Source organism: Anguilla anguilla, chromosome 9 (assembly GCF_013347855.1).
Source record: "Anguilla anguilla isolate fAngAng1 chromosome 9, fAngAng1.pri, whole genome shotgun sequence".
Taxonomy (NCBI): domain Eukaryota; kingdom Metazoa; phylum Chordata; class Actinopteri; order Anguilliformes; family Anguillidae; genus Anguilla; species Anguilla anguilla.
Genome location: NC_049209.1, coordinates 44667317 through 44688288, shown reverse-complemented (window position 1 = coordinate 44688288; position 20972 = coordinate 44667317). Strand labels below are relative to the sequence as shown.

Genomic DNA, 20972 nt, shown 5'->3' with positions numbered 1-20972 from the left:
GCATCATACTTCGGTGCGCGGCGAATCGTCGGAGTGTGTCATTTGTTTTCGGCGTGGGGAAATATAGGGGGTTTACAGTAAAAGGCCGCGGCGCGAGAGAGTCGCTGACTGCTGCACACGAGAGGGGTCTGAAGAGGAGAGCGCCCATTGGCTGGAACCCGGCTGCACGCTCGTTGGAAAGTGCAGTTGCAAAGAACTGAGTCATAGGTAGTCATTTTTTTAAATGACGGACAGAGAATAAAATGACTGAGACCTATGCATTAATGTAACCCCCCCCCTCCTCCTCCCTCCCACTCAAAGGTTGCTCTCTTCTTCTTTATTTAGCTTTCATGTTGCAATCGCTGAGCAGCCTTTCTGTTACGTGGAAAAACACTACCTATGAGAGAGCTTGCGCAACATCCGTGACCAGGCAGTTTTACTAAGGGAAGGTGATTCAACCTTTTGCTTTTAACACTTCATCTTAAAATTACTGTTGTCTGGATGATTTCTAGCAAATAACATCCTTATGCCCTTGACTCGGGAGGATAACCCAAGGGTTTGCCTTGGCTTCCAGCATCTTGTACAGATGACAATCGGGTGCATTAAGCTGAGCGTAATGACCAGCCCCGGGAGCAGTAATGAAATCTCCGATCGAGCAGCGTTTCGACAACACCGTCTCGTCCGCCCACCTCTGCTCCCGGAACGTCACACGCCCGTCCGCTTCACGCCGCTTCCAGATTGCACCTCGGCCATTCCTTAGCAACCACACTTTAACAATGTCCTGTACTACCCGCCGGCCAAGTAGTACAACCCCTCCCCAGCCCCGGCCCTCCATTAAGGAAGGACCTGCCGGGGGTTACATCATGTTCACACTTTGTGTTTTCAACACTGTAACAAGGTTCCTAACATCTCCCTTTCAGCAGTCCTCAATGGTACCACAGGAAGGCTGCTAAAGGTGGGGAATTAAAATAAAAAAAACTATTCTGAGATGTAAACATATGAGGTGTAGACCGTTAGGACATTGCAATGGGACTGAAGAACCACACGTCTCCCTGGCAATGTTCCTCAGAGTCAGCGAGTCGCACCATTTGGTCGTTCCAGGTCTGGTTTTTCCAGATTGGGAGCCTCCGCTTCGGCTTTCACTGGCAGCACCACAAAATTCTGGTTTCTATTTTTAAGCCTGGTTTTTAAAGGGATAGATCACATTCTGGGTTTGTTTTTGTTTTTTTGTTTTTTTTAATTATTATTTCAATTTTAGCTTGTATTTTCTGATTGGCTCAAACAGCTCTTATATGCCATAGGGATATTTTACATATATATACATATATATATATATATATATATATATATTATATACAACAGAAGTTCCTGACAAAGAAACCGGTTTTACAGTGGCTAGTGTCGTGGTTTTTGGGGGGTTTGTAGTCGACAGCAAGAAAACGCTCCAAAGTAGCTTTTACAGTGTCATGTTTCCAGTATGTGCTTATGAAAACAATGGTTTAATAGCATTTAGTCATATTTATGTATTCACAATTATAATGCCAGGACTTCTTTCTTGGTTCTCAAGCAGTGAGACATCCTCATTCCCAAGGATACATGTGTTGATACTGGACGCAGCACCACGATTTCCAGCAGCAGTCTCAGGTTGCTTACGCCAAAGGAAATGGTTCCAACCCAAAATAAACTAAACGTATACGTTTTCAAAGAATAATCAGGTAATATACACGTGAATAATCTCTGCCAAAAAATTGCTCTACAAGCTGCTTTGGAGTTGCTTGCAGTATATTTTCTTGCTTTAGACCACAAACCCCTGCATGTCCCAATACCAGCCATTGTAAAGCTGGCTGGTCCTCAGAAACATCTGTAAATATATAAAACAAAACTGTTTGGGCCAATTGAAAGCATACATTAATATGAAACTAATATTTTTTAAAAACAACAGAAAGAAAACTATCCCTGGAAAAAGTCAGATTTTCTGTGGCTCCCTTTCGTGCTTGATTTTCTTGTTCTATTCCAGATATTTTCTATTAGAGTTCTGTCACATCTAACCATTTGACATGAAAAATTATTTCATGTTCTACATCAACTGCTACTCTTATTTTTTCTGCCGAGTATGTCAAAATATGGTCAGAAAAGTGTAAAAATCAATTTTCCTCCTGGCGACAAATTAATTCACTGGAGCAAAGTGAGCTGGTTTAAGCTCTGGATACATTTTGGAGGTTTATGGGGCAATCTTTATATACTTAAAGACCTGTTTAAACTATCTGGGCACTCAAATAGCAAACAAGTATAGAAGAAAAAGCTAATGTTGCAGGAGTGGTCCGATGCTCACTCGGGCCTGCAGTGTGCTCTCAGCGGTGGTGATACGGTTCTGATCTCTTCTCAAAAGGGTTTTAAAATTCACAGGGAAGACACCGGTAGGGCACTCTTTTTGTTTGGTACTAGAGCAACAATCTGAAATGAGCTGGTTTTATCAGCGAAAAGGGTATTCAAAGCAAAAATATTATATTCTGAATTGCGATTTCTAGCCACATAAAACATACGTTTTTCACACAAAAAAAGCCCATTGCTAGACCACACTCGCGTCTGTGGAGCGGTTTTATAAATTAAAACCACATACCCGCCAAATCGATGGAACAAGACAACATGAGGAACATGAGTGGGGCAGGCTTGTTAGAGCAAAAGTCAGGGAGGGAAACAAAACGACACAGCGAAGGCTGGTTTCTGTAACATGGCCTAAATCGGTTTAATTTCACAGGTCCTGAGGTAAGAGAAGCCAAGATGCAGTTAGTTTGACCAAAAAAAAAAAAAAAAAAGCCTTCAACAAGAACAGATCGTTATGGGCATCGTTGTGAACGACCTTCACTGCTCACTTAGAACACAGAGAACCTCTTCGCTGAATGAGCAAACAAGTGTGATCAGGACAACCACACGAGATCGGAGGGGACCCCAGGTAAGAGAAGAGTGGGTGGTGGAGATGGAGCAGGGGGCAGGGTAGGGGTGAAAGGGTGTCCCCCCAACCAAAAACATCACAACCTCCGAAAAATGTTTTTCTTTTTTAATCCTCTGCATCATAAAAGTCACACTTTTTTTTTTTTTTTAGTTAACACTGATAAATACAAGCTTTCTGCAGCCAAAAGAACAACAAGAAGATGAAAGCCTTCGGTCGGTGCAGAAAAAAAAACAATAACGGCACCCATTATTAAAGACCAACTAAAGATTCCGCATCTTTAACAGCATCCTTCCTTCCAGGACACAGATCACAGCCAGCTTTCTTAATAGGCGGTCTAGAGGCTAGACATTTCATAAAGTGCGAACCGGGGGCTGGGGGGGGGGGGGGGGGGGGGTTCAAGGCCTAGGACTGATGCCAGTCTTGCAGGACAGGCCCAATTTTCAAAATGGAACCTTCAACTGCACCTCACATTCACGACTGCACGAACAAAACACTGTACGCTGGCCACACACTCCTCCTTCCATTTTAAGATAGCTAGCTTTCACAATTTCATATTACTCGGGGGGGGGGGGGGGGGCGGAAGGGCCGCTAAGAATTAGGGTGCGGTGTGGTGTCGCTTCTCTTCGTTTGACACACAAAGCTTCCTCCGACTGAAACGAGGAGAAGGAGGACTAAAGGAAACCGCTCAAATTCTCTCGAGGAACAATCGAAGACGCGTGAACTGCAGTCCGAATTTGTGTAATGGCACCGGCGACTAGGTTCATATGCACACAATATTCCAGTTATTACCGTTATTCTGAATAAGACAATATTCCGAATAAGCCGTTTACATGGCTATTAATAAATTAATCTTGTTTAACTATTGTCATTTACACGCAGCCGTGCAGAGTCCAATTAAACGTTAAATGGCCGCGTGACGTTACGTCCCTCACGCTCCTTATTAGCCCTTCAAAGTTTTACACGGCATTACAGGCATTTAGCAGATGCTCGCAAAACAGAGTGACTAGCATCATGGCATTTGCACTGCATCCATTCATACAGCTGGATAAATACTGAAGCAGTGCAGGTTAAGCACCTTGCTCTAGAGTCATAACGGCAGGGTCCCACCCGGGAACTCGAACCCGTCACCTTCAGGTTACAAGGCCAATTCCTTACCCATTATACTACGAACTTTTAAAAAGGTGGGATAATTTCTCTCTCCGTCCTAAAACGTCGTCTTTTTGCCCCCCAGGGCCTCCTATCCTTGCGGCTTGCAAACCGCCAGCTATCTGGCTCGTATTAAAATGCAACGGGTAGCCTAGTAATAGGGGTGCCGACCGTAAACAACAGCTTCGGCGCGTATGTGCTGCAAGCTGTCATGAAAATCCCGACTGAGGTGGATATTCCGAATAAGCTGTATACCGGAATAACACCGGAATATTCCATGTCTCAATCGGACTATGCCGTATTCGGAGTAAGGCCTTAATCAGGGTATTTAATCAGAATGTTCCGTTTACTTGACCCGTATCATATACGGGATATTGTCTTATTCAGAATATTGGAATAGGAGTGTGCATGTAAATGTACCCACTGAAGCGGTACGGTCTGGCTTTTCCCAGGGAGTATGCAGTCCACTGGTGCGAGACGTTATTAAATCAACCAAAAGAAACACTGGGTAAGAACTGTAAGTCTCGCTTTTAAGTCATTTTCCTCACTGAAAAGGTCTACCAATTTTTTTAAACAACTCATTCCCCAGTAAATTCAACCCCAGCCGGTCAAATAAAACAACTGAATGCAAACTGGTTCCTTGTCTTGACTAACGAAAATAACAACCTTTTCTTTACACCTTTTTTTAAACCTTGTCATTAATTAGAAATAAAACAAATGTGCTACATTTCTACATACTGAATATTTCAATCAGCTCTATTTCATTCCTAGCTTGAAATGACTATAGATTTGATATTACTGAAACAGAGTGGATATTATCGTCGAAAAAAGAATACTTCTTCAGAGGTGCCAGTTTCGCACATTGGCAGTTAATCATCGTGAAACTAATCTATCAAACTACACAGTATAAACCTACGATGAAAGACAGCTTATTCAATAATGTGTGAAAGTCAAACCACACCACGCCATTGCACCACGTGGTCTGAAACCACAAACAGAGAAACTCAGCTCCGTCCCCTCCATTCGAGCCTAGAAGCACGGAGCCGTAAGCAAAGGCAATGGTTTAGGCCTAAAGTGTCTTGGCACCAAGAAAAGAACAAAACAAAAAAAAAAAAAAACAAGGGGAACCTTTATGATCGTCCCAGGATTGATTCGCTGTGCGCACTCTCTTCCCTGGAATACGGGGCGGGGCCAGTAACACATTTTGGTTGTTCAGAAAAGAGTAGCGGAGAATTACAACTTGACGAGGAGAGAAAACCCCGGTCTGGAAAAATCAAAGCGACACATCTGTGGACGCAGGCGGTCGAGGGCTTCTAATGCACCACGTTTTGGGGAGGGGGGGGGGGGGATGAGGAGGTGGATGAGGGCTTACGGTGACTCAGGGAGTTGGGATCAAAATAAAGGGCCAGACCTCATGAGACCTCGTTGCCATGGTGAAAAAGTGTGATGTGAGCAAAAAGAGGGACAGAGAGAGAACGAGCAATAGATAGATAAAGACAGACCTAGAGAGAGCATTAGGGGAAGGGGAAGGGGGAGGGTAAACACACTGCAGTCACTCTAGCTTTGGATCCCTGTAGAGGCAGGTTTGTTTGGGGTTGGGAGCAGATGGTAGAAAGTTTGGAGTGGAGAGGATGTTGTTGGCACAGTCTCTGAAAACAGGACTTGGAGGATCTGGGTTTTAATTTGCTCTTTATGGAGCAGAAATGGCCCCACCCACCCCCGTGTCCCCCTACTCAACCCATTCACCCCCCCACCCCCCACCCCCCCTCCTTCAACCTTTATTAGCTTGCTCCCAAATCCACCCCCCCACAGCAGTCCACGGGTAAGCTCTTGGCACTTTAAGAGTTTGACATTATCGGTAGATAAATCAACGTGTCAGCAAGGACGTGAGACTCCCATCCCACATTCTTGCCCTTCACTGTCCTGTGCTCTCATTGGTCCTCAAGGCTCCAATCACACTCTGGATATTTTCTTCTGGGACCTATGAGAGACAAGCAGAGGGCACTTATCAGCAGAAGAGAAAGGGGGAAGGGGGGGGGTGTAGGGGAGGGGAGATGACGGCCATAATTCTCATGAACTGGACTGGAAAGCTGTGCAATGAGAGAAGATTAACTGGTTGAGAAGCTGAAATTACAGGGGAAAGCAGAGTTTTGATTGATAAAACCACAACACCCCCAACAACCCCTAAAACAGCACAGAGCCCCTACACAGTAAGACGCATCTTCAACCAAATACGGACATGCAAAAGTTACTGAAACGCAAACAACGAATTCAACATTTTAACATCTTAACATTTTCAAGTCTGAGGGACGGAAAAAAAAATGTCTGATTAATAGCGCTCTAGACATGAATTCTGAGGTACGGTTTTCCAATTTGACTAATGTGCGAACCCTCCGAGGGGGGATCTTAATGAATGAGGCTCATAAAGAGTCATAAATCACTCACACTGACATCAAAAGCAGCGGCTCTCTGAGATTAGCGCTAATGGGAGAACTGTCAGCCGATGTTTCACGGGGAGAAAATGGCCGCTTTTGACAACCGGGAAGCGAAAACTGGTCAGATTGGCTGGGATAAATCACAAGGGACAGCTTCGTGAACGTCCCATCCGCGCCACAAGTATTGTACTCCACGATCGATGCTCATCCGGACCCCTCGTTTATATCATCTGCACTGACACTCCTGGGCAGTTGGTGGAGTTCTTGCAATGGTACAATGGCCCTGTGCATCATCAGCAAGGCACTGTGACATCACTCACCAGGGCGTGGTCAAACTTGAAGGTACTGATGTAATACGCTGGAATGTCAGCAGTGGCGAGAGGTTCCGATATCTGAGCCACAATACCACACTCATCTGAGAGGGAGGGAGGGAGAGAGAGGGGGGGGGGGAGAGAGAGAAGGGAAGAGAAGGGAAGTAGAAAAATCAATCAATTTCTTCACATTTACAGTACCTGTAATGCCACTTGCTGAGGGAGAAGAATTTTTACGTTCATGTGAACAATAAAAAGTAAAGCTGACTTCTGAACAGACTTCTGAAAGTAAAATGTTTAAATTTTAAACAGTCAGGTCTGTCATCGTTGCAGATAAACGTCACAGCTGGTTCAGCCTCCTAATCTCAGGTTGCAGGTAATAGCCCTGCTTCTCCATGTGCGGACTGGACAGGGTGGCCTTTGTTTCCGTGAAAACACCACGCAGAACCCTGTGTGTGTGTGTGTGTGTGTGTGTGTGTGTGCGGGTGTGTGCCCGTGCGGACATTAATGGAAATTAGCAAAAGGTAAATTGATGTTAACAAGTATTTGTAAGATGTTAACAAGTATTTTTTCACACAGAGAGTAGTCACTGTGTGGAAAAGCTTTCCAGGTCATGTCGTAGAGACAGAAACTCTGGGGATTTTCAAGACCAGGCTTGACACAGTGCTAGATACTACGCAGTTTGTGGGTAAACGGTGAGAACTAGGTACACTTTAGCGGTAGGAAAATGGCAAGCATTGCTGGGCTCAATGGCCAGTTCTTGTCATTATGTTATGTTATGCATGCATATGTGTGTGCGTGTGAGTGTATCGGTGCGTGTGTGCGCAACTGCTGGGTCAAAAGAACACTGAGAAAGAACACTGCGCACGCTCGCTCTCTCTCACCGAATCCCAGCGGCTGCCCCCCGATGCGAACCATCTTCCACAGCTCCCCCGAAGCGCTGGTGAACAGCACGTTGTTGGGGAACCTGGGGTGGCACAAACAGCAAAGGCGCCATACAAACTTAAGCTAATGCCACCGTCAATTATGTTACTCCACCTGCATGCAGCTACTTTCTAAAGACCATCTGTCTTCCATAGGGGATTGTTAAGTGATGCCTGGTTTCTATGGTATTGCTCCATGCTTTCAGGCACAGCCCACTCTGAACTGTGTAGCATGATTTTACTAAGTGCACTGACACCACTTGTATCTTGGGACATTTACAGTCCTAGCTGCCTGTGTAGAAGACTGTTAAGACTATTAATCAAACAACCACTTAGCATGAGATACTGCTGACCCATATAAAAGACCGCATCTATCAGGCATAAATTGTAGGAGTCATCCACTCATTCACTGAGAGGCCATGAATACCCATTTCAGAGTGAGAATCTCCAGCAAATCCCCTGGAGCCAGAGAACTCCCCCTCCAACGTCCCCCCCGCCCGCCCCCCCCACCCCCCCACCGAAGAAATAAGACCGACCCACCTTCGGGTGGTCTGCTCATCCATGACCAGAGAGATGTAGCCCTCAATCAGGGAGAAGGAGAAGAAACGGATGAGTTCAGAGTCCTCGCTGGCGCCCCCTGGCTCCTTCACCCTGTAACAGCAAACACTGATGTCACAGCCTAGCCGCAGCCCAGAACCAGTTTCAGCACCAAGTACCCTCAGCTTACCCATGATCAGTCAGGGTCTTTACGGCAGGACTTGTGAGGGTCAACCAAACAATTGTGGACCACCCACAACTCAATAACCCCTGCCCCCCCAATCATTTCCTCCTCCCCCTTCCTTCCAGCCGAATCACCCTGCGTTAAAACTCCAAAGTCCCAGTTCTGAAGCTACAAGCGACAGTTCCACGTCTCCTGTTTTTTTATTTCTGTGCAGAGACGAAGGACTCTCCGAACTGAGAGGAGGTGCCTGACGGGGTCCGGCTCACCCGCTGGAATAGAACATGACGTCCATGAGGAGGGTGGCCACGGAGGGCAGGGTGTCGGGGTCCAGGCTGGTCACGCAGAACATGTTGCTGGGACTGGAGAGCGGGTGAATGATGGGGCGCTGGACTGGAAGCACAGAGGATTTCGCGTTACCACCTGACCGGTGAAGTGGCCCGGGACTGGCCGGTTGACAAGGCGAGAGGTGCACTGGAGCGTAAATACATTTTTCAGCTAAGAAGACGGAAGAGGAATCACAGAGATGCTGTATAATTGATCTGTTTACTATTACCGTCATCAAAGAAAAAATTGCCATTGGTGCCCAACGTCTCAAAATGGGTGACCTTCCTGACGCAAGTGTAATCATCAGCACAAAATGGAGGCGATAAGCAGGAGGCGGTGATGCCAAATCAATAAATAGTACTCCCCTCTGAAATGTGCAATGTAAAATGCAGTCTTATGAAATATGCGGCCTGCGGTTTACTTTTCAAAAACATCAGGGCTAGTGACAGTTCACCTGGAGGTCGGAATGATGGATAGGTGACAGGCACCGCTCTCCGATTGGCCGCATATCAATCTGAAGTTTCAGGGCCTTAGTTCTACGGATGAGCCTTGACAGGGCGTGCTATATTAATGCAGAGCAGCACACATCTCCAGCCCACAGCCCTGGTGCACCTTTCTATCAGCACAAGTTTTCTTCCCAACGAATTACAATTCCTGTACCGCAGCACCTTGAAATGGAGAAATACTCGATACTAAACGGGTATTGTAAACTGACAACGGTATCCTAAGAGCGAACAAATCCGCTGACCAGCAGCCAACACTCTTAAAAAAAGGACATTTGGGGCGGTCGGCAGCCATTTTGTGCCGTGGAGGTCGGAACCTACCCATTTTTGGCTTGACGAAACCGTTGGTGACTCCCAGGCTGTTGGCCGCGACCGTTTCTCCGTTGACCACCCGCAGGAGGGTGAACTCGGAGGAGAGTGTGTGCATGACCATGGGCAGGTCCCTCTCTCGAACCTGTGGACACACGCCAGCACTGTGAGGACACCGGAAGTCAGGGCAAGTTCTCTGCAGCACTTTCTGTGTTTGGGGACCTAGCAACGGCAATAATCACCAGGCAGTACTGGTGACTGCATCGACAAACGCGCCTTTCCAGCATGGCCGGATGGGGGGAGGGGCGTGTGTGTGTGGAGCGGGTGCATCAGCTAAAAAAGGTTTAACCCCCTTTTATGTTTTTTACAGTGTGATACATCAGCACCTCTACAACGCTGATGAATTATATTTTGCATCTCGCTCGGGGAACGCATAATGTAAAATTTCTGCAATTTAATTCGCCTTCGTGTCCAGCCGAACAACTTTGCTATTCAAATGAAGCCTGAGACCGACGCCTACAAAGTATCTACATTTAAATTCCACATACCCTGCTTGCATTCGGAGGTGCAACCCGCTACCATGCTTTTGATAGCATTTCAAATCGCCCGAGCTTCAACAGAAAGAAGATTACGAGCAGAGAATCCTTCGGATCCAGCCAATAGTGGATTTTGGTTACAGATGTGCGGATCAGAAGAGGAGCGCGGCCGACGACGACAGTGAAACGCGATCGAGGTTTTGGGGGCAGCGAGATGCAAACGAACACTTTTGCATGTACGAATTAAGAAAATTTTGTTCCGGAATGTTCCTTCTTCCCTCTCTCCTGGATCACAACAGGTGTCCCACCGCAGTGAAACCGCCCGAAGGTCCCGTCTATGGCATAAAACACAGTCCACGCTCGCAACTGGTGCCCTCTGTGAATTTCACAATCAAGGTAGTTTTAAACTTCATGCCTGATTTTTCTAGCAGTGCAATGTGCCATATTTTACTGTCAGGAAAGGAAAGCCTTTGCATATCTGGCACGAGCTGGAAAGCGCTCACTTATAAACAAGATGTGAGATGTCAGCATATTTTACAATTTTTGGAAAGCAAAAGCCAGGGGAAAAAAAAACCCTTTGGTACATAAAACAATTTTCAGAGCTTGATTCTTGCCATCGGGTGTGCTAGAGGCAGTAAATGGAAATGGGACCTTTAATTGCAAGTTAAAAATGCATTTATTTGCATTGCAAACGGCAACTTCGGAAATATGAGATGACACAGACACTGCCTCCAAACGGCTTCGGAAAAGTACTCTCTGAAATACTACAAGGATCAGACCTTTGCATATGGCAACGGCCCAAAGCTTTCCGGCCTGTTCAACAAAAGGTAAGTCAAAGTATTTTAGTGGGGAACCTATACTTTAAAAATGAACGCATAATTATATACATTTTAAATACTAAATATTGAGAAAAGAAACTTACTAATCAATTAAAATCTTAAATCAAAATGTAACGAAAAAAGATCAGATCCAGAGGCAATTCAGTTGTCTGACACGCTGTAAAACCCAGCCAAAAGAATATGTCAAATGCGATGAATTAAATCAGTTTAGGATCCTTCCTTTCCAGGCTCAGGGACTTAAGCTGGCTCTGGTGTTGAATTAATACCCTCTGCGGGATGTTTTGGTCGGAACTTTTCAGAGAAACAAAAATAATCTTCCGTCTCCTCAAAGGGAATCTCGCTCGAGTTGCAATAACATCGGGAACAAAAGGCACGGACCTCAGCGAGTCGCGACCCGCACGATCCGCTGAGCCCGTTGAGTTAGACGCGAGTGTTATTCAAGGCAGCGTTCAGCATTCAGGACAGGCCCGACACTTTTACATAACGCGAACGGTAATCGCACTGAAAAGCATCTGCCTCTCTCTCCGCTGACCCAGGCCAGACCCTCGCGTGCAGCCGGCTCACCGTGCGGCAGGTTATTTCCCCCCCCCACCACCCACCCACCCCCCCACCCCCCCACCCCCGTTCCTCTAACGGCTGCCGTAGCTTCCCTGGCCGGGAACAGCTGGCACGGAATACGGTCGCGGCCCCGGAATGTTGCAGAGAATTCCGAGCTGATCCAAAGCTGATCCTCCTTACGTAACACAGCCAGATTACCATCGGCTTCACATTTTTCTTCTTTTTTTTTTTTTCATAAACAAGCTCCGATTTTTTTCTCTTTTTTTTTTCCCTAGCAGGCCTTGTTTCCTCCTGCAGCCGGGCAGTAGATCCAGCCCAGTGGCCCAAACCTCAGGATGGGGAAAATATTGGTTCGATTAAGCCACTGCTAGTAGTAAAAGTCATTATCATCCACACGGTAACGTTGCACAAAAAAATAAATAAATAAAACACGGCACAGATAAATTTCGAAATATGGAAATATATCTGGTCGCAGCTAGGCTGGGTGAACTGCACTGGGTTTGGAAAATAAGTGGGTTATGTGGAAAGTGCATACACTTGTGCTTTTCAGAAAATAAAAAAATAAGAAAGGGTAACAGTAACATCTGCAAAAACTAAACATGTTATGCTACCTTAACAAAAGCTAGCTTAGTTGATTGCTCATAAATAATGTAGCTATCTGAAACTAAAACACAGGCAGGAACAAGATATAGAAACAGCATGCTGTGAATAAATATCTGAACTTGCTGCAGCGAGGAACTGTTTATCAGATTCTGACAGATGAAATGGAATTATTAGCATAATGGGGTTTTAATTTTCTTTTTTTTTTCTTTTTTTTTTTAAAGTGGTAACACTGAGCTCTGCAGTGGAGTACGCCTATAGCACAAGACTGCCAATTACTACTAAAGAGCAGCAGATGAAAAACAATTAGTCATCCACAAGCTCTCATAAATGTCCATTATATTTTCAGTACTGCACCATCCCACTGATCCACCAACATTCTTGAAATACTGTGCAAATTCAGATTCACAATCGATATGATCTTCTCCCAGCATCGCAGGACACTGATCTGTAAGCCACAATTTTGTGTTAAACTATAGCCGAGTGAAAGTAAACCATTGTTTGCCCATTGACCTCCACTCTCCCAGAATGATAAACCATGCACTGGTGTCAATGAGTAAAGATTGATCACAGCTATAGATCTACAGCCAGGGTTGTACCATTTGTCTAAACAGAGGAGAAAAAGATGTTAATTAAGGCATATATAATCACCACAAAGCAAGGGGATTCAATTTGAGTCGGGAAGGTTTAAATTGTACTCAGCTGATGTGTTATATTGTCCCATTAGATCAGGGGGTGTCCGATCCTGTTCCTGGAGATCTAAAGTGCTGTAGGTTTTTATTTCAACCCTAACAAAGCGCACCTCATTCAACAGATAGAGACCTCATTGAGCTGCTAATTAGTAGAGTCAGGCTTGCCAAATTAGGATTGAAATGAAAACCTACAGGACACAGTAGATCTCCAGGAACACGATTGGGCGGCCCTGCATTAGATTACATTGCATAACATTACATTTGTAGATCATTTCAGCCACGCCTTAGACCAGAACATCCGACAGCATTTGGCATGTCATGATGTCACACACAAATGTACACAATGTCCAACATGGCTGCACATAAAACATGTACCTGCATGTCAGTGAATTTTACATGACAGGAAGACAAACATATCAAATATATGCAAACAGAACTCACTTTGTTACTTGGAAATGGCTGCCAGACAACTTTGGCCCCGGAAAAAACACGTGACCCCGCCCTCCCCCCCACCCCCCAAGGAGAAGAACAGGAGAAGAACAGGTCTCACCAGTATGAAGTCAGTCTGGTAGGTGGACAGCATGAAGACGGAGATGTTGTGGTCCGCCAGAGGAGCGATCACCGACTTGGCGATTTTGGTGACGCCGATTGGCTGGGAGCTGGAGGAACTCCCGCCCCCCGAGACCACGTTGAGCGCCAGCCACGTGGCCTCAGCCACGCTGAGATGCTCCGACTCGGGCAGCTCTGAAACACAAGGGGGGGGGGGGGGGGGGGGTTTAGGGGGGGTGGAGCAGGATCACGGCAAAGGATTTGACTCTTTCCAAGCCATCACTGATTCAGCGAAGAACGAAAACATTTATTTTGTCACTGAATAAAAACGTTTAGCATTGCCCCTCATATCTGTGATGCCCACTTGACATTCTGCTGCACAGCCAATAAGGCTGAGGGTCTACAGGGAAAAGGCATCTGTAGAAACTGCAGAAAACCGCGAACAGGCATGACTTCTAACCACAATTTTTTAATTATTTATACCGGTGACACCAAAAAGGGGGAAAGAAACAAATGTCAGTTTACTGACATCTTTCAATCATACTTGAGCTCAAACCTCATGTTCTACAGCCACATCATCATTCAGGCTTCATGTTTTGTAGGAAGTTCAAATTTGGTTGAAAGTTAACATTTTTTACAGCAATCTCATGCAGATTTGTTAGGAGTGCATTTGCAAACACTGCACCCATGTTCATTGAAATGTATATGGCTTAATTTATTCCCAGGCAAATTAGGCCATAACCACAACATAACAGCATACCATAAATATCTGAACAAAGAAGCTATAGTTTATTCACCCTCCAGCAGTATGCGCTTTCAATGCGGCAAAGAAACAGAACCAATCAAAATTAAACTTCCTGTCTGTCCAGAATACCTGCACCTGTTTCGCAACACAGGGCTCCTAGTATCTATGGTGACCAATGAGCGTCACCCCAGCAACCAGCCTGTAATGACACGGATTCATTCACCCAACCACAAAACCTAACCGCTGACAGGCTGGCCTCTGTTAACCCATGATGGGAAGGCAAAGACCAGGTGGGCTGGTCTGCGGTCAATCATTGTCACCAGGGCCTTGAGTACATAACCTGCAGAGGAATATCAGCCACCCGTTGTGCTGTGCAGTGCGAAACTCTGAAGAGGGTTAGGCATTCCGGAACATTCCGGAATAAAGGGTAGGCACACGACCCTAAACCCACCTTTGAAGCCTTCTTCATCGACAATGATGGTGTAGTCCTCTGGGGTCTCCGTCAAACTGAAGAATTTACACCTGAGGAAGAGGAAGAGACCAGGGAGACTCAGCAAACGGGTCTGTGTGTACATGAGTAAGCTCGAGCATCATGGGAGTTGGTGTTTCTGAGCCACAGCTGGAAGCTAAGGGGCGAGCAGAAATAAAATGGGCTGACCATTCTGTCAATCTCGACGGTGAGCTGAACATAATCAAACACCACACTCAGCCATTTTCCACACTCTCCAACCAGGTCATCCACCACTCCCCAGTTTCATCCTTACTGCCTTAGTCTCCTGCACTGCCTTCCACCACTCAGAGGGCTGGACCATGACTGAGCACAAGGTATCCATTACATTACTTATTTACTTTATCCCGGGTGACATCCCGCGCTCACATTTAACCCACTTACACAGCTGAACGTTCACTAGAGCCATTCAGCGCAAGTGCTCAGCTTATATGTGCAACCGTACTGCACACCAGCGACTTAAATCTTTAAATATTCTAAATGCAAGTCAAGCACCCTAACCACCACACCACACTGAGCCACATTACGCTTCACCTCGTTTTCAGAACGCCGGCAATCAAAGCAATGATTAAAAGGACATGCAACCACTCTACAGTCTTCTCAGCTCGACGTTAATAACGCTGAACCTTCGTAAAACCGAGGCCACTCAACACACCGCAAAACAACGGACCAAAACAACGGACCAAAACAACGGACGATACCCCGAAAGGTTTGCTGCAGGGCCGCAGGAGGGAAAAGTGTCCGCCGTTCTCCTGCGCAGTGCCCAGGTGAATTCTGGGACGCGACCCACAGGCCAACCGCACAAACTCCAGCGCGGGGGGCAGCAGCACAACCGCAGAAATGCGTTTTTTATTTTACCATTTCACGCCCCGCTTTCTGTCCGCATGAAAATATGACCCAAATGAACGCTCCAAGTTTGAGAGATGGAGCAGCAGCTGCTGACTTTTATGCCACCCATAAACCTGAACCTCCGGGGGGGTTCTGGGAAAGGGGACTCCTGATTTACGGCTGTGCTCGTACAACCCCATATCCCTTTCATTTCTGGGGTACCTTGTAACTCGCTCATATCCGAAGGGCTAAAACCCTCATCTTGTGCACCCCACAGTTCAACGTGTCATTTACTAATCGTCATACGAACCCTAGCCAGGGACCTGGCAATGTATGCATTCATCGATTCTGTGTCGCTGAGATTGTCCTCACGACCAACGCTGCCAAACAACAGAATATTTCTTAATGGGATTCATTAGTTCCACTGTCTCACTCACCATCACATAGACCTTTCCCCTCCTATTTCCATCCATCGGAGAATCTTTGCGTCGCGCGTACTAAAAACACGCGCTGATTTTGACAGCGCGTTGTTGCGGCTAAATTGTTTTTTTTTTGTTTTTTTTTACTGTGGCTTTAAATCACTGGCTCGGGTGAGCCCGACTCAAACACCGCTTTCGGCAGGACGCCCGAGTACGCCTCGGAAGGTCAGAACCGTCGAGCCCACCCCAAGCACTGCCAGCGCACGGTCACAGAACAGTTCGGTTTCAAGAGCGCTCTCGCGGGCCCCGCTTCAGGAAAGAACTTGGCGTAACGGGGATGGGCCACCTGAGGGGGATGTGCCAGCTAAGATATCGCTCAGATTCCCACAGGGTTGTCTGTGGAAGTATCTTCTGGTGCAAAAAACCCTGCGTTCACCTTTGCCCCCCCCCCCCCCCACCTTCAATGAGTCGATGAGTGACCGGTCAGAAAATAAATTATTGGTATAAGATATGATTACATGTCCCATAAAGAGGTGAGGTTCATCACTGAGCTGTGACGCTTTTGCCCATCTTACAGCACAGATGTGTGAGCCTGGGATGGTACACTAGCCAACATATGGCCTACAGTAATTCAGTGGAATAATCCACGATCACCTGTACAATGCAAATATTATCCCCGCGGCCCAGTTGTGACGGTATTGCGTTGACAAGCATAAATAAACTCGCTGATACAGATCATAAACCATCCAAGCTCAAGCTGGCAATTGTGAAGACTACGTGAAGACTGTGAAGTGTACTGGGCCAACTGTTTGAGAAATGGGCTATATAAATACATTTTGATTTGATTTGATGTATGTAGGATTGTGGGAAACCACTCCAATTATCCATTTCACTAAATTCTCAATATGTTTGTAGTGATTTCATTACTGCCAGAGCATCTTTGTCAAAATGGGCTGACCTGCTGCTTTTTCAACACAACAGTGGCAAAAACTAATCATAGCTGCATCTGTACAAATCTTCTTTGTGTTAATATTGATCTTCCCTTCATCGAGACTTGAAACCTACAGAGAACAAACCCCCCTTTTTTAAACTCCTGGTTTCTGGCATTCGATGTAGCCTAGATGCACAGCTTGGAAAAGAAACGAGATGGCGAAAGGCACCGCAATGATAATCGGATCTGGACCCTCGCGATCGTTCAACTGTCAACATCTCGCATCTTTGAATGCCCGCACTATGCACTATACCGAAAGGTGTGAAAAAAAACAGTGCTAAGCCTTCCTGTTGCCCTTCTCAACAGGGCCGCACAGCTGCAGCGAAGTTAGATATCAGGGGGAAAGTGCCACTACAGCAAGCAAGCAAGCAACCTTTCGTGCTCCATTCCAGGGCCTTGTTCTGAAGCAGGCCTTGAATGCACCCCTTCTTTTCTCATACACAGGCTTTTGCAGGCCTCCTACACAGTTTAGAGGTTTTTTTTTTCCTCTCTTCCTCTTACATTTTCAGATAAACTCTCACAAACAGTGAGTCAGCAAAACCAGGAGAGAGAGGCCGTCACCAACGCTCTAGATCGCTAACGGCTTTGAAAGCAGCCTCCTAGCGCGCGGCTTTCTCACGTTCGTTTCCCCCCCTATCGTTGACATTCTACATGGACGCGAGACACTTCGCAGACCGCCACTAAGTAGGTTCGTCTCAGGCTAATGTTATAACACCAACAAATTTTCAAACAAACAACCCATATACACATACCTTCCAAGTCTCTCCCATGGGTTATGAAACACCAAATTTCTGGAGTCCAAATAATAATCTTGGGGGAGGGGGGGAATAAATTGCATAGACTACTGGCTGTTTGTGTAGTTTGCACAAGATGATTTTCACCTCAAAGATTAAGGAGACAGCCCAAGCATAAGGGATTGACCATCATACAGGAGCCCAGATCACAAATGAGGTTCGATCCAAGGTTTGTTCACCTCCCCAAGCGTCAGTGGGTTCTGAAAACACACTAATTCACTTCCAAGCAACAGCTGCCAACAATGGAAACAGTGGAATAGGCTCGAGAAAAGTACAAATGCCTGTAAACCACAAGCCACGCTCAATTGCAGAAACAACATCCTCAAAGACATATTTGTGAGCGAAACCCTCTTTAGAAAAAGCTAGCTTTTCTTGGCTTGGCCTTTCCCCTTGGATGAGAGAAACCGTTACTGAAATAAGCGCTCGACGAGGATTCGGCTGCCCTGTGCCGACGATAAAAGATAAAGCCAGAGACGCTATCTGTGCTCGCATGTCATGGGACCCTATCCAAGGTCGAGGCTTTTGGATTTTCTTGGCTATGCGTCTGTACCGCGCAGCAGGTACAAAACTCCTGTCCCAACCCCAGACAGCATGCTTCTCGCAGAGAGCAGGACCGGTCGCTATGTACAACTGGACCCACACATCCTACAACTTGGCCTTATTATAAAGAACTGGCCCTCTTGGTTGAAATTCAAGTACTTATGTTATTCTATACAGGTTTTAACAAACTAACAGCCTTTCACTACTTTACCCAACCAAGAATTATGTATTGGAAAATTTAGGTGATGCGCTGCAAAGTAGCTGAGAGGTCACTGCCCAACAAGCTGAGGAAAGGCACTATATCTCTGAGCACATAGCACGGACTGTTTGTGTAAATTCCATACATAGACTGCATACGAGACAACCATACAGCACATCTCATGCCTAGTAATGACGGTGAACTAATGAGGTCCACAGCATATTGAGTCAATAAACCTGATAATCCATAGCGCCAGTAAGGTACCTCTCTACTTATACAGATCTCTCCTTCTGGGCTTCTTATCTTCCCCTGAAAACTTCAGTCAGAAGGAAAAAACTATCCCTTAAGTTTATTCTGCTGGACTCTGAGTTGGTAAACAAGGCTGTAAACCACAAGGCTCAGCACCTGTCCAACAGCTTTCAAAAACAAAATTGAGTTAATTAAAGTGGCTCTTTGTAAACGCCAAAAATGTCCAGGGGTCACAAGAGCACAGCTTCCAGGGGCAACCAAAAGAAGGTTTTGCAAAAAGGCCAATTCCAAACAAAAACCCCAAACAAAACGAGAAACACCTAGTTTTTAGTTTTTAAACAAGCTATCTCATGGAGACCAAAGGTCTGTAAGGCTCTAATAATTGCATTAGGACAATCTATTAAACGAGGTGTCCATCCGATCAGGAGATTGGTATCTATTATTTGAATCAGAAATATAGCCTATGTGATAGAATTAAGCCAAGTGAGCAAAAATATATGGCGATAACAGGATTAAGACAATTCAGATAATCAATTCCGCACAAAATGATAGCCTGCCCTACATAATGTAAGTTCTGTTCTGTTTTTTTTCCCCTTCACCTTTTACTTTTTCAAGCAGCGCCAGTCTATCACACAAAACATGGTTCAACGTTCTCATTCAGTTACTGCGAGCTAAATTTAAACGCAAAGACATTGAAGTGTTTTTGTACAAGAAAAGCAGAGGCCGAGACTCGTTATTACAAACTGTCACTTAATGAGAAAGTCGTTTGACATAAATAAAGTCTGCTAATATAGAGGAATAAGAACACAAAATGTTAAACAAACAGCCTCGTAAACAGTCTTGTTTACTTCACTAGCAAGTGCCAGAACGACTCGAGGCGATAGATAGCGACATTCATCACGATTTGCAACATCGCAGACATGAATTCGGCGTCATTCCAAGATATCTACAGTAACGGGTAACACCGGTTCAAGTTTAATCTGAAACCCCCATCCCCTTTAATTTTACCATCACACGGAGGAAAAAACAACACCACTAAGCAAGCTAGTCTAAGCCGCGTACACACACACCCCTTTTTGCACTCGAAGCAACAAAATACAAAAGCAGACAAACGACACTTTACGGAAAAATATTAATGGTTTTGAAAGACTATAGCCTACTTTTGGCATCACTGATTTAGCATACAATAGCTACACAACGTGCATTTTAATAGAAAACTGAATAAAGAACTTAGATCGCTAGTTGTAGCTTGCTAAATCCCGTACACCAATGGTAGCCTATATTTTTGCAATCCTTCATTATTAGCAACCTAACAATAATGCAGGCGTTTGAATACGAAATGCAACACAATCCCTCAGATTCCTTTAATTACTGCGGACTTGCATTGTTCATACTTACCTTGTTTTAGATGGCAAGAAGGCGAGTTTGATTAATCCGTGAGTGCAAATCTGGATGCCTTCTTTAGCTATACTCGCTACTTTCAAGCTGTGTTCTAAAATATGCAACTCCATCTTTTACGTCTTCTCATTTGTGGATCATCTAAATATATTTTTTATCCTTTCTTTTAAAAATAATAAATAAATAAATATAGCTATAGCGACAGAGCTTTAAAAAAACCTGTAAACGGACCAGGTAGGAGGTTGGAAAGGGGGGAAAAGGAAAAGTTATCCACTGAGGAGAAGAGTGAGACAGAAGCAGGATGAAATAAAAGAAAGCACAATGAGGTAAACGGGGAGGGAGAAACGAGAGAGAAGGACTGACGGTCCCCGTGTTTTCTCTCCGACAGGGATTGGAATAGTCCAGCAGCTGGTAACAGTGAAACAAACAACTTGCCACTCAAACGAAGGGGAGGATCGGCGAAGGACGGGTCATGCGAAAAGTGCATGTCGGGATTTGTAGTTGTATCTCACTTAACAGGAAGCCATTTACATGTCTTGTCTTTACAGGAATAAAATGTACCTTGTGAAAGAATTGTTTTTCTAAAAACAGTTATCATATATCAAAGGCACCGTAAAGCACATTACATTATAATTATATACTTTTAAACCTTATACTTGGAAAGAAGTGTTTTTAATTTCTTGTTACATTTTATCCAACAGTCTTTCTGCACATTGTATAGAATAGGCTAATCCTTCTTATTTGTGATAACTTGCATATTCATATATACAAGCATTCATATAGTCTTGCAACTAAATGTTTTTGTATGTGTTGAAATAAAATTATGTAAAGAACTAATATGTGAACAACATGAAAAATCTGTCCTTAGCTTTATCATAGCATTTTTTTTCTGTCAAAATTGGATTGATTGGACACAGTTATGT

The 20972-nt window shown here is 45.1% G+C and overlaps 1 protein-coding gene across 1 annotated transcript; it reads right to left on the bottom strand.

The window, feature by feature from the left end:
- Positions 1–1513: 1513 nt before the first annotated feature.
- castor2 (cytosolic arginine sensor for mTORC1 subunit 2) lies at positions 1514–20446 on the bottom strand. Its single transcript, XM_035432486.1, has 9 exons — positions 20050–20446; positions 14575–14645; positions 13380–13573; positions 9617–9749; positions 8735–8858; positions 8288–8398; positions 7709–7791; positions 6834–6928; positions 1514–6059 (listed from the first exon to the last, which is right to left on the bottom strand). Exons 1-9 carry the CDS (start codon positions 20160–20162, stop codon positions 5994–5996), a joined length of 990 nt encoding a protein of 329 aa, XP_035288377.1. The 5' UTR covers positions 20163–20446; the 3' UTR covers positions 1514–5993.
- Between the last annotated feature and the right edge of the window lie 526 nt (positions 20447–20972).

Bases quoted from the DNA above. Each gene is read 5' to 3' on its own strand.
- castor2 (XM_035432486.1), bottom strand. From the start codon at position 20,162: ATGGAGTTGCATATTTTAGAACACAGCTTGAAAGTAGCGAGTATAGCT. The intron at 9,750-13,379 runs GTGAGACCTGTT...GTGTGTCCACAG, and splicing joins ACCAGACTGACTTCATACTG to GTTCGAGAGAGGGACCTGCC. The intron at 8,399-8,734 runs GTGAGCCGGACC...TTGCTGTTACAG, and splicing joins GTCATGTTCTATTCCAGCGG to GGTGAAGGAGCCAGGGGGCG.